Source organism: Choloepus didactylus, chromosome 5 (assembly GCF_015220235.1).
Source record: "Choloepus didactylus isolate mChoDid1 chromosome 5, mChoDid1.pri, whole genome shotgun sequence".
In the NCBI taxonomy this organism is placed as follows: domain Eukaryota; kingdom Metazoa; phylum Chordata; class Mammalia; order Pilosa; family Megalonychidae; genus Choloepus; species Choloepus didactylus.
The window spans coordinates 88,896,319-88,910,957 of record NC_051311.1 but is presented as its reverse complement, the minus strand read 5'-3'; the positions used below and the strand labels follow the sequence as shown (position 1 = coordinate 88,910,957).

General features: G+C 37.5%; 1 protein-coding gene across 3 annotated transcripts in view; it reads right to left on the bottom strand.

Annotated features, from left to right (window-relative positions):
- Positions 1–11,657: 11,657 nt before the first annotated feature.
- The window catches only part of NAMPT (nicotinamide phosphoribosyltransferase), a 73,210-nt gene continuing 70,228 nt past the window's right edge, over positions 11,658–14,639 (bottom strand). For all 3 annotated transcript variants that reach the window (XM_037836406.1, XM_037836405.1, XM_037836408.1), the window contains one exon: positions 11,658–14,518. In XM_037836406.1, coding sequence (XP_037692334.1) covers positions 14,408–14,518 — 111 coding nt within the window. In that variant the 3' untranslated portion in view covers positions 11,658–14,407. The remainder of the gene's footprint in view (positions 14,519–14,639) is intronic.

Here is a 14,639-nt window from a genome sequence, read left to right as displayed (position 1 = left end):
CACATTTTTTGTCTCATTTTTGCTTTTGAAAAATTTGAATCCCTCCACCACCTTTTGCTGTTAGCTTGAAAGGAAACAACTTTATTCCTAGTATTTCAACAAACATACTTATCATAGTCCTATAATTTATCAGTAACTTTAACCTCCTCCAGATAATTCAAGTGCCTTACAACACTTTTAATTCCATTTACTCTGTTCCTGATTTATTCTATATTTGAATCTTAAATATACTTTAATTTAAATCTACAAGACATCATTATTGTTTTAGTCAATGTTTAGATATAGTCATTCATATTTATTATATTAATTGTTCTTCATTTCTTTATCACTTATAATTTCCTTTAGTGAAGGTATGCTGGTGGAAAACTTTGTTTTTGGTGGCTTAAAAATGTCTATTTTGTTCTCTTTCTTGAAAAATAGTTTTACTGGGAATGGGGTTCTATTGTGGCAGTTTATCCCTTTTTGGACATTGTCTTTTTGGTCATTCTCATGTGTTCTGGCTTCCATTGTTGCTGTTCAGTTGTCAGTCTATCTCTTTTTAAAGGCAATTCCCACCACCCCACCCCTGGCTGCTTTTTTTTTAAATTCAATTTTACTGAGTTTTATTCACATACCATACAGTCATCCAAAGTGCACAATCAGTTGTTTGCAGTATCATATAGTTATGTATTCATCACCCCAATCTATTCGTTGAACATTTTCCTTGTACAAGTAAAGATAAGAATAAAAAATAAAAATAAAAAAACACCCAAATCATCTCCCCCCTCCCACTGTATTTTTCATTTAGTTTTTGTCCCCATTTTCCTACTCATCCATCCATACACTGGATAAAGGGAATGGGATCCACAAGGCTTTCTCAATCACCGTGTCACCCCTTGTAAGCTAAATTGCTATACGATAGTCTTCAAGAGTCTAGGCTACGACACTGCAGTTTTATAGGTGTTTATTTCTAGCTATTCCAATACACTAAAACCTAAAAAGTGTTATCTATATAGTGTGTAAGAATGTCCACCAGAGTGACCTCTCGACTCCATTTGAAATCTCTCAGCCACTGAAGCTCTATTTTGCTTCATTTCACATCCCCCTTTTGGTCAAGAAGATGTTCTCAATCCCATGATGCTGGGTCCAGATTTATCCCCAGGAATCATATCCTGCGTTGCCAGGGAGGTTTACACCCCTGGGAGTCAGGTCCCACGTAGCGGGGAGGGCAGTGAGATCACCTGCCAGGATGGCTTAGTTAGAGAGGGCCACATCTGAGCAACAAAGAGGCACTTGGGGAGACTCTTAGGCACAGTTATAAGCAGGTTTAGCCTCTCCTTTGCAGTAACAAGCTTCATAAGGGCAAGCCCCAAGAAAAAGGGCTTGGCATACCAAGCCGTCAGTCCTCAATGTTTGTGAGAACATCAGCAACAATCCAGGTGAAGATTTTTATATTTGTACATTTAGTAACAGTCATTGGTCACTCCAGTTTTTGCCAAGTTTTACAGTCCCAGTCTTTATCAAACTATCTTTACCTTTGGTGTCATACATTCCCCTATCCTACCTCTTTCAGCTTTACTCACAGACATCTTTGTTCAGCGTACTTACAATATTGTGCTACCATCACACAGTATTATGCTATTTCTGGGTCTATGCAATCAAGCCTGCTGAACATTCTGTAGTCCTTTAGCATCAAATGCCCTAACTCTACCCTTTCTATCTCCTGGTAGCTTGTGTTATCAGCTTCTAACTCTCAAAGTTTGCTCATTAATGTTAGTTCATATTAGTGAGACCATATAGTATTTGTCCTTTTGTTTCTGAATAACTTTGCTCAACATAAGTCCTCAAGGTTCATCCACGTTATTAGATGTTCCATGTCTTTGTTCTTACAGCTGCGTAATATTCCAATGTGTTTATGTACCACAGTTTGTTTATTCACTCATCCGCTGATGGACATTTGGGCTGTTGCCATCTCTTGGCTTTCACGAATAATGCCACAATAAACATCAGTTTACAAATGTCTGTTCATGTCTTAACTTTCAGTTCCTCTGAATATATACCTAGTAGTGGAATAGCTGGGTCATATAGCAAATCTAGTTAGCTTCCTGAGGAACTGCCACACTGTCTTCCAGAGCGGTTGTACCATTCTACATTCCCACCAACAGTGCCTCTTTCGCCACATCCTCTCCAGCACTTGTAATTTTCTGTTTTTTGGATAATGGCCATTCTGGTAGGTGTTAGATGATATCTCATTGTGGTTTTGATTTGCATTTCCCTAATAGCCAGTTAAGTTGAGCATTTTTTCATGTTCTTGAGCCATTTGTATTTCCTCTTCAGAAAAGTGTCTGTCCATGTCTTTTGCCCATTTCTTAATTGGGCCGTTTGTCTTTCTGTTGTTGAGTTGTAGGATTGCTTTATATATTCAGGATATTAAACCCTTATCTGATATGTGGTTTCCAAATACTGTCTCCCATTGTGTAGGCTGCCTTTTTACTTTTCTGACAAAGTCCTTTGATGTAGAAAAATGTTTAATTTTGAGGCAATGAGGCAATCCCATTTGTCTATTTGTTCTTTGGTTGCTCATGCTTTGGGTGTAAGGTCTAGGAAACACCCTCCTATCACAAGATCTTTAAGATATTGCCCTACATTTTCTTCTAAGAGTCTTGTGGTCTTAGCACTAATGTTTAGGTCTTTGATCCATTTCGAGTAAATTTTTGTGTAAGGTGTGAGATAGGAGTCCTCTTTCATTCTTTTGGAAACGGATATCCAGTTCTCCAAGCACCATTTATTGAAGAGGCTGCTCTGTCCCAGTTGCTTTGGCTTGACTGCCTTATCAAAGATCAATTGTCTGTAGATGTGAGGGTCTATTTCTGAACACTGAATTCGATTCCATTGGTTAGTATATCTATCCTTATGTCAGTACCATGATGTTTTGAGCACTGTAGCTTTGTAATATGATCAGTCAGGTAGTGTGAGACCTCCCACTTCGTTCCTCTTTCTCAAGATATTTTTGGCTGTTCGGGGTAACTTGCCCTTCCAAATAAATTTGGTGATTGGTTTTTCTATTTCTGCAAAGTAAGTTGTTGGGATTTTGATTGGTATTGCATTGAATCTATAAATCAGTTTAAGTAGAATTGACATCTTAATTATATTTAGTCTTCCAATCCATGAGCATGGTATGTTCTTCCATTTTTTAAGGTTCTGTTTGATTTCTTTTAGTAGTTTCTTGTAGTTTTCTTTATATAGGTTTTTTGTGGCCTTTGTTAAGTTTATTCCTAAATACTTGATTCTTTTCGTTGCTATTGTAAATGGAATTTTTTTCTTGATTTCCTCCTCTTGTTGCTCATTATTTGTGTATGTACAGTAACACTACTTATTTTTTCATGTTGATCTTGTACCTTATCACCTTTCTCTATTCATTAGCTCGAGTAGCTTTGCTGCAGATTTTTCTGGATTTTCTACATTTAGAATCATGCTGTTTGCAAAGAGTGAAAGTTTTACTTCTTCCTTTCCAATTTGGATGCCTTTTATTTCTTTTTCTTGCCTGATTGCTCTAGCTAGAACTTCCAGCATGATGTTGAATAACAATGGTGAAAGTGGGCATCCCTGTCTTGCTCCTGATCTTAGAGGAAAAGCTTTCAGTCTTTCGCCATTGAGTATTATGTTAGCTGTGGGTTTTTCATATATTGCTTTTATCATATTGAGAAAATTCCCTTCTATTCCTATCCTTTGAAGTGTTTTCATCAAGAAAAGATGTTGAATTTTGTCAAATGCCTTTTCTGCATCAATCGAGATGATCATGTGGTTCTTCTGCTTTCATTTATTGATGTGGTGTTTTACATTAATTGATTTTCTTGTGTTGAAACAGCCTTGCATACCTGGAATAAACCCTACCTGGTCGTGGTCTGTAATTCTTTTAATATGCTCCTGGATTTGATTCATGAGTATTTTGTTGAGGATTTTTGCATCTGTATTCATTAAAGAGATTGGTCTATAATTTTCTGTTTTTTCTGTATTATCTTTTTCTGATTTTTGTATTAGGGTAATGTTGGCTTCATAGAATGAGTTGGGTAACTTTCCCTCCTCTTCAATTTTTTGGAAGCGTTTGAGCAGGAGTGGTACTAATTCCTTCTTGAATGCTTGGTAGAATTCACATGTGAAGCCATCTGGTCCTGGGCTTTTCTTTTTTTGGGAACTTTTTGATGACTGACTCAATCACTTTACTTCTGATTGGTTTGTTGAGGTCATCTGTTTCTTCTCAAGTCAATGTTCGTTGTTTTTGCTTTTCTAGGAAGTTGTCCATTTCATCTAAGTTGTCTAGTTTATTAGCATATAGTTGCTTGTAGTATCTTCTCATTATCTCCTTTATTTCTGCAGGGTCAGTAGTTATGTCTCCTTACCATTTCTGATTGCACTTATTTGCATCTGCTCTTTTTTGTTTTTGTTAGCCTACCTTGGGGTCCATAAATTTTGTTGATTTTCTCAAAGAACCAACTTTGGGTTTTGCTGATTCTCTCTTATTGTTTTCTTGTTCTTGATTTCATTAACTTCTGCCCTAATCTTTGTTATTTCTCTCCTTCTGTTTCCTTTGGGGTTAGTTTGCTGTTCTTTCTCTAGTTCCTCCAGGTGAACAGTTAATTCCTCAATTTTTGCTCTCTCTTCTCTTTTAATATAGGCGTTTAGGGCAATAAATTGCCCTCTCAGCAACACCTTTACTACATCCCATAAGTTTTCATATGTTGTGTTTTCACTGTCATTTAACTCGAGGTATTTACTGATTTCTCCTGTAATTTCTTCCCTTACCCACTGGATTTTTAAGAGTGTGTTGTTTAACTGCCATATATTTGTGAATTTTACAATTTTCTCCCCGCTATTTATTTCCAACTTCATTCCATTATGACCTGAGAAAGTGTTTTTTATAATATCAATATTTTAAAATTTGTCGAGACTTGCTTTGTGACCTAACGTGGTCTATCCTAGAGAATGTTCCTTGAGCATTTGAGAAAAATGTGTATCCTGCTGTTGTGGGGTGTAGTGTTCTATAAACGTCTGCCAAGTCTAGTTCATTTATCTTATAATTCAACATCTCCGTTTCCTTATTGATCTTCTGCCTAAATGTTCTATCCATTGATGAGAGCAGTGTATTGAAGTCTCTAACTATAACTGTAGAGCTTTCTACTTCTCCTTTCAGTGTTATCAGTGTTTCCTCATGAATTTTGGGGCACTCTGGCTTGATGCATAAATATTTATGTTTGTTATGTTTTCTTGATGAATTGACCCTTTTATTAATATAGTGTCCTTCTTTGTCACTTTTAGTTGTTTTACTTTTTGAAGTCTAATTTGTCTGATATTAATATAGCTACTCCTGGCTTTTCTTTGGTTGCTGTCTGCATGAAATAACTTTTTCCAATCTTTTACTTTCAGCCTGTTTTTGTCCTTGTGTCAAAAGTGTGTTTCTTGTAGACAGCATATGGATGGGTCCTGTTTTTTAATCCATTCTGCCAGTCTGTCTTTTTATTGGGGAGTTTAATCCATTAACATTTAGTGTTATTACTGTAAGGGCAGTACTTTCTTCAACTGTTTTGTCTTTTGGATTTTATATGTCATATCTTGTTTTTTCCTCTCTCTCCTTTTACCCTTCCTGATAATCTTCATTTCTACACTTTCCTCCAATCCTCTCATCTTTTCCTACCAGCCTGTAGCACCCCCTTTAGTATTTCTTGTAAGCCCTGGTCTCTTATTCACAAACTCTCTCAGTGTCTGTTTGTCTGAAAATATTTTAATCTCTCCCTCATTTTTGAGGGACAGTTCTGCTGGATATAGAATTCTTGGTTTGCAGTTCTTCTCCCTCAGCTCACTAAGACCCTGCTCGTATTTTTGCATCTTTTCACCATCTGTTCTTTGGATGTATGAATTCAAATGCCTGGTCTTCCAATTCACTGATCCTTTCTTCTGCCTGTTCAAATCTCCCGTTGTATCCCTCCATTGTCTTTTTCATCTCCTCCATTATGCCCTTCATCCCCATAGTTTCTGCCATTTGTTTTTTCAAGCTTATGAGTTCTTCTTTATGGTCATCCAGTGTCTTCCCTATATCCTTCATCTCTTTTGCTGTATCTTCCCTCAGTTCACTGACTTGATTTTTTTTTTTTTTTATTTAGAAGATTTGTTTGAATATCTGTAATTAGTTCTTCCCTCAGTTCATTGAATAGATTTAGCATTAGTTGTCTGAACTCCTGTATCTTGGTTGAACTATTAATTTTTTCCTTTGGCTGGTCCATATTTTTGTGTTTCCAGTATGGCTCATTATCTTAAGCTGTCCAGGCATCTGACTTTCTTGGTTAGTTTATTTGGGAGCTCATTTTCACTCTTTTACCTTTGGTTTTCTTGTTGGTTGGCTTTGTTCTCTAACCTTTGATGTTCAGCTCAGCTTATTCTAGACCTCTTACTTGGGTTTTATGTAGTTAGTTTTTTTACCTCTTGTTTTCCTGTCTTTTTCTTTGCCCTGCCTCTGTGTAGCCTTTTTGTGAGAGGGTCACCTCAGATATGGTCAACCCCAGTCTCGTTTTCCCAGTCCAGGGATGACCAGGTCTCAGGAGTATATGGAGTTTCCCTGAGAGTGAAACCCTCCTGTGAAGCCTTTAGACTCTATGCTTTTCCTGTCCTGTCCAGCAGGTGTCACTTGCCAGCCTGCAGCTCCCCCACCAGTGTAAGGAGGTGTGGAGCCTTTAGTTCTCCCAGTGACCCTGACCCTGTTGGGGCATGGCTGACCAAAGTTGGTTTCTGAATTCCAGCCCCTGGGGTCTGAGTTCCCTGAAGGAGGGCTGCCACTGGAGCTTGACCACACCCCCCCTTTCTTGGGTAAGTTATGCTCTTCAGGGAATTGTCTCCCTCACTAGACTTATTGTTTTGTCTCTCAGAGCTATCTTAGCTCTGCTCTTGCCTGGGCTCAAATTGTTAAGTCTTTGAGGCTTTCTATAATGGGCAACTTAGAAGTTATTAAAAAAGAAAAAAGAAAAAAGAGAAAGGCCCAGTATAGACTAAAGTGCTTTAGTCTTATTATCTCTTCCTATTGGATAGTTACTCAGAGACACTTTTAATTCCACCTGTGCAGTTCTGATGGGCTATTGAAATGCAAAAAGATAAGGAGTTGGACAGCAACCGGCTTTTCAGAGAAGGGCCTTGGCTTCCTGGGTTTGCATGTGTGCGTGATTCTGTTTGAGCCCAGCCCTTCTCCATATTATGTTCACCCCCAACTCCAAAAATCTGTTTTTGTTTTTTTGCTGTTTTTGCTAGCTTTGTCTCCTGACAGGCTGGCTGCTCTCAGATTCTGGTGTCTGGCCTCAGTTTATCTATGGTTGGAGTTTTTGTTCAGCAGTCTGAGTTTGTTAATCAGTTCTGCAAGTGGGGCCAGATTGAGCCTCCCTCCTGGTTTCCAGCACCAAGGGTCCCTCCTCCCTCAGGAAACCAACTGCAAAACAGTCCACTGTGCCTGGCAGGGAGGGGCACTGGCCCTGACTGCAAGAACTTACAGGTTTCGTTGATGTCAGCTGCTCCATGTGTTCGAGACTGTTGTATGATGTGTGACAGAATTCCCTCAGGTGTCTGTTCCACACGGTTCCTGGCTATCTACCAGCTGCCCCAGAGTAACTAAAACCCACACCTCATCACTCCACCATCTTTCCCTGCCTCCAAGACTCTCTGGCTGCTTTTAAGGTCCTTTCTTAGCTTTTGTTGACTTGCAGTTTCACTATAATGTATCTGGGTGTGGATTTCTTTTACTTATCTTGCTTGGGATTGACTGAAGTTCTTTAATCTTTGGATCATTGCTCTTCATCAGTTAAGGTAAATTCTCAGCCCTCATCTTTTGTGTATAGCCTCCACCCCATTTTTTCTTTCCTCTTTTATGTGCTAAATGCAGGGGATATATATAAATAAACAGACCACTCTACTTTTAGGGGTGCATTTTCAAGGAGACGACATAGATCTAAGTATTTCAAATGCTATTTCAGAAATACACTCCATACCTATTGAAGCCAAAGGAGGGGCACCTGGAATGGGGATGGTAAATGGTGAAAGTTGTTAAAAGCTTCCTGGAGGAGTTATCACTAAGATGAGTTAACCATGGGAAGGCACTCCTGAGAGTCAGAATAAGCAAAGGCAGAGAAACGAAGAACATGGTGGTGTATGCATGCCTGCACGTGAGTGAGTCAAGTAGAGCAAGCCACCAGTCATACTGGCACAGACAGTGAGGGGCAAGGCATGAGAGTGTACATGTACCATAGGCCAAAATCAAGGAGGGTTTTGTGGGTTAGGCTAGATTCTGAGGATTACTTTGTAGGCTAATGGGGGCATTATTATGCTTTAAGCAAGGGACTCACATTATTAAAAATTGTTTGAATAATCTGGAAGCAGAGTAAAGGAAAGATGGATTAAGGGTAGGAAAACTAGTTAATTTTGTATTATTTCAGGAAAAGATTTGAGTCTGAAATAAGAGTTGGAGAGGAACACATTATAACATTATTTAGTAGGTTAATCAATAGGACTAGGTAATGGAGAGAGAAGTCAAGGACTGCAACCCAGATTTCTCATTGGGTGGCTGGCTGAACCCCCAAATGTGGTAAGAATCTGGAGAAATATGACAAATGTGCAGGGAGTATGGTAAGTTTGGACTTGTTGCATTTGAGCAGGCATCTGGGCAGAAACGTACCATAGATAAGTAGAGAGATTTGGAGGTCTGGAACTGTAAATGTTTGGAGTCTCTTTTATATATAGGTATTGGCTGAGACCATTTCAATTGCTGAGATCAGCCAAGATGAATAAGGAGATAAATGGGACATGCCAACATTTAAAAGGCAAGTGTATAAATAGGCTCCCAAGAAAAAGAAGGGACAGTCACAGAGGGCAGTGTGAGCCCTGTACAGTGGTAAGAGACTCTGGAAGGGATATACCAACTGTCACTAAGAGGTGTGTAGGGGTTGATCAGTCCATGTGACAGCATGCAGGCAAAATTCCTGATTATAAGGACTCAACATTTTGATGAAGTTGACACTTACAATGATTGTAAAATTCCTTTCAAGAACATACTTCTTTTTGCTAGAAAACCCTGAAGAAATATTTTCATATACAAGTTTTAATGGAATGGAGAACTATGAACCAAATAGAGTTGTCACTGGGGAACAGTTAACAATTAGAACTTTTGCGTAAAAGAAAACAATTATTTAAAATGTAGTGGGAAAACCTGAATATGAGAAAGTGACTAATTTTAATTGGTTGTAAAATGCTTTGGTCGGTCTCTTTAGGAAGTAAACTAAATATATAAAGCTTAAAACATCCAAAACAAAAATTTAAAAACACATTTAAAGGCTTGAACACTTGTATATACGTGTTCCAGTGAAGGGTGTTTGCAGCAGCCAATAAAACCCAGCAGAAATTCCTAATCTAGATTATTGCTTCCCTTCATTCATTCATTCATTCAGCAAAAATTGCTTGCGTGCCTGGCAAAAAAACATCAAACCTTTGGCAATAAACAAAGCTCTTCTGAATAAGTTTTACTTGTCCATGTATGACTGGGCCCTTCCAAGAGGCTGGGCTATTCCTTTTGCAGGCTTGCCTCTTTTTCATCTAGTTTTCAGGATTGAGAGGTAAGGTTAGTGGTCTCTATTGCCACTTCCTGGCCAGTAATCCCCCAAGTTCTTAAAATAATCCCTGATCCCTTTGAGTCTCTCACTCCTTCTTGTTCCTGTTGTCTTCTGGCTTCCCTTCAGGCACTCAACACCGGCACTGATTTAGTTTTGTTCTCTACTCCAACTTCTGCCATATTCCTGGATGATTTCAGTGTCTACCTGTCCACCCACTAGTCCTTTCAGGTTTCTTGATTTTGTCTCCGGTGATCTTTACTTCATTTAACCACTGCATGGCTACACCTTGCATCTTATCACCCCATGAACTTTCTCCTCTCAGATCACTAATCTAAGCACTCTGGTCTCAAGCTACAGTTTCCTATCTTCCAAATCTGCTTGATTAAAATTTCCAATATATCAGTTGTCCATCAGAGTCTACTGCCTTCCCATCCATTAGCAAACTTTGTACTGCCTTTACTTCCCTTTCTTTCCAGTTTAGATTATTGTAGCACCATTATTTGATTAAGTCTTGCCAAGATATTGAGCTCCCTTACTCCTTTGTTGTTCTGTCAAACTTATCTGGCAAAACCCCAACTCCTGAATGAACTGAAGTACCCTCCTTTTCCCTATGCCTATTCCAAGGCAGCAGGGTGCTACTAGTGAGGAAAAAAATAACAAAAGGCAAATTTTTACTATAAATTCTCGATCACCAAACAGCTCGGTCCTCAACACTGTCCTGCAGTCCTACTGTATGTCTAGTCAATGTATTCTCCACTATGATTATTTTTAAACCTCCATTTTCAGCACTTCAACCTACTTCGCACTTCTTTTCAATTTTAAGTGATCTGGTGTCTGATTTCACGGAGAACCAGAGCCTGAATCTGCACCCATACTCTTCTTTCTTCTATAGTAGAAGCACCCCCTCCCATCTAAAGGTCCATACATACCTCTACTTGTGCTTTGGATACCATCTTCATCTACCTTCTCAGGAATCTAACACCATCACTGATCCCTTTTTGCTCTCTTATCTTCAGCATCTCCCTTTTTTCTGGATTCTTTTCAGAGACAAGGCAGTAGCTAGCAGGGGAAAGGAAGACACGCCACTGACTTGTCTCTTCCCTTTCACAGCCAAAATCAGAAAGTTGTGTAAAGTAGCCTTTTATTCTGGCATTTTTGCCTTAAGATCCTGGAAGGGTATGTGTATAAGGCTGCCAATTATTTCCTTGTAGCTAAATCGAATAGACGTTTGTAATTCCTCAATCTACTTCACCTCCCAGCAGCATTCAACACCTGAGCTGAGAAACTTCCTTTCTTTGGCATTCATGAACTTTACTTCTGGTTTTCCTTTCATCTCTTTAGCTATGGTTTGTCAGACTCCTTTGCCTGATTGTCCACTGCTACTTAATCTTCAGATGCTAGAGACCTTCATAGTTTTGTCCTGGATCCTCTCCTCTTTATATTCTATGCTATGAATTGGCACACTTTTCTCTGTAAAAGGCCAAATAGTAAACTATTTTAGGCTTTGTGGGCTATACTGTATTACAGCTACTCAACTCTGCCATTGTAGCAGGAAAGCAGCCAAAAACAACACTTGAATGAACGGGTGTGGCTGTGTTCCAATAAAACTTACAAAAACAGCTGGTGGGCTGGAATTGGTCTATGGCCTATGGTTTGCCAATCCCTGCTCTATGTTCTCCCTAGGAAAGCATCTTCTCCTGTGGCTCCAATGACCACACATACAGGGAATTCATACCTTGAGACCCATCAGTCCCCAGACCCATATATCCAGCTACCTACTTAACATCCCTATTATTTAAATGTCTCAAAGGCATCTCAAACCTTAACTTGGGAATCATGCTTTTTTTTGCCCAAATCTGGTCTCCCTCCAGTGTTCTCTCTCAGCAAGAGGCACTGCCATCCACATCTTTACACAAAGCTGAAAATAAGGAGTCATCTTTGACAACTTCCTCTCCCTCATCCTCTAATTCTTTGAGCTTAAGAAGTACTTTTAAAAAGGTAGGTCCATAGCAGTGTCATCACTTGAAGCACACAGTCAAATTTAATGTTTCACTAATAGAGCTAAAGTTTATTTTCATGTTTATTACATGTTAATCTTTGATGTTGAGTACATATTATAACTGATTTAACATATGACTTGGGAGAAAAACTGACATTCTCCAATGAGTGTATTAAAAAGGAATGTAAAACTACAAAATACTTCTTTAAGTGTGAGTTCTAAATTATGGCAAACATAACAATACATACCTTGCCATTTTCTTATTTTCCAAGATGGATTTCACTATGAAAAAATTTTTATGTAACAGTTTATTTCAAGTAAAGAAGGGAAAATCAATAGCAGCCATTTTATTTTAAGTATAGGGAAAAAATAAGAGTCTTAACACAGAACTCCTACCTTCAATTTAAAATACCAATATTTCATGATATAAACTGAGGGAGATTAATAAATATGTCAACTATAAATCTAATGACTTAAGCAAACCCATACATGCCATTTGCTTTTGTTTGGAAGAGTTAGGCTGATTTAAGGGAGACACACAGCAGAGACCTAGTTAACATCCATGCTACCATTTGGTACTCAGAAGGGGGGAGAGTCAAATACTAAGCACTTGGTGACAGAAATTCAGGATTAATCAGTTCTAAGTGGCTAAGAGCTAACAGGAATAATCATTCTACTGCCCCCCTGCTCCCAATCTATGGACATGAACAAATATATGGCTTTTAGCATTCACTGAAAGTTTCAAAATAAAACTTCCCTGGATAGTCCCAAACTCTGGAAACTCACAGAACACAAAGAACACTGTCTGTAGTAAAATTCTAATGTTGCAACAGAAAAAAAATTATGGGTGATTATAAAACTTGTTATTGGTAATAAACAGTTTAATTTTCCATAAGCCCCTTACCACATTTCTGTGAAGAAAGATGTGTTCTTAATATTAAATTTACTTAGATACAGTAAGAAAATCAGCTTCAATTACTTTCCATCTGGGGATTATAGAATGAAGACTCATTAAAAGTGAATAATGCTTATTGTTCTCACTAAACAAATATTTAGTATCATCTGCAAAAACCTATTTTTCTAGTGCCTCTTAAATAAAGACAATTCTAATTATTCTAGTGATATAACATTTTCTCATGTAACTTTAAGACATGATTTATGGCTTTTCCAATTTCTAAAATTTCACATTTAATGGTATGTTGTTCAAGCTTTTCTAAATCATTCTTCTAATATGAGATTCTTCAATGAAAAAAGAAAGAACAAAGGAGAGACAAACTCCATAGCCTCCTCCCCACCATTTCATTAAATCCAAAGCAAACTCCTTTCCTTACAACAGGGCTCAGTAAACTTTTTCTGTGATGGACCGGATAATAAATATGTTAGGCTTTGCAGGCCATACAGTCTCTGTTGCAACTACTCAAGCTTGCCACTTTAGAGGGAAAGCAGACATAGACAATATGTATTTACACAAGCAGAAGCTGAATTTGGCCTAAGGGCCCTGGTTTGTCAACCCCTGCCTCAGAAGAATAGACCTAAAGATAAAATAATCATCTGAAAAAAAACTGGTTTCTAGTTGGATGTGATCAATGTCTCAGAATCTAGCAATCACAATACCATATTCTGACGCTGAATTTAAGTTTAGCCAACTCTCTGCCTTTGGTTGATTCTTCTATTGCTATCATGGCTTTTTTGGAGGATAACTTATCTTCATGAGGACTTGCTTAAGTATTTACCTGTTCAGGGAGTGTTTAATAAATGATGTCCATACAAATTAATATTCAATTTAATATTTTAAAAACTTAATGAAAAATAATCAAAATATTTAAAATAAGTACACTCACTACCCACTCCAGTAATTCATTTAAGTCATAGCAACTATAGAATATGAAAAATAAATTCAGAAGTGTAATTACTTCAAAATATGCCACTTCCACTTCTGTGACTATTTTACATTTATGTATAGATTCTATAGTGGAAGCAGAAATTCTCTCTAAAAACATTATCTTCTTAAAATCTTGAGGTGCATATTACAGCCACAGGCAATATATGACATATAAAATTGCAATACAGGCCTTTCAAATTTGGCATTTTACTGGTACAATACAATGACCCAGGTATATAATCACTGTACAGTGCCTAAACATTCCAGTAAGAACAATTATTTTCTTAATGTAGAATGATTAATACATATTCTACAAGGGGCAGTGAGGTTAGTAATTCTACAGGGTATGTCCTGACATAATTTTCAAAATTGTACAATAACACAAACAACTTTGTTAAGGCCATGTTTTATTTGCTGATTAATGGACAAAAGGCAATGTATTTTCAAGTATTTTCTTGAAAGTCTGTGCTCATAAAAATCATGAAAAGTTGGAAAGACTGTTAAATCACGGAAACTTTAAATATATCTTACACAATCTTGTTTGTACAAAAATACAAGTTAAATATAAACATAAAGCAATCATGATAATTTTATGCAGATCTGTTTTATGTGATCTTTAGTTATATATAAAAGTTTCTTGGTTGTGAAAAGATCAATTCCAGATTGAATTGCTACCTATTGGCAAAGGGCCCTAAAAAGCTTACTTTAGCATTAATCTTTTACATGGTTGAGTTTCCTGATTTTAGATCACTTAAAAAAAGAAAAAAATTAAAGGGCAGTATGTCCATAAACCAACAAATAATTTGGCTGTAATGTATCATAAAACACAAAGAAACCCCACATATCTGTACAATAAACATTATCTATGTATACAAACACACACACACACGCACAGTCATAAAACAAAGCCTAATGAGGGGCTGCTTGCAGTTCGATATCCAGCTTTGCATTTTTTCTTACTTCATCAAATGAATAGATTTTTGTCACCTTCCCATTCTTGAAGACAGTATGTAGAAGATCCTGCACAAATATAATACTAAAATTTAATGATGATATTAGAGACTATCAAGCAAAATGCTTAAATTATGCTTTAATGAATTAGACTCTTAAATACAGAGATGCTGACAGTGTTCAAACTGTG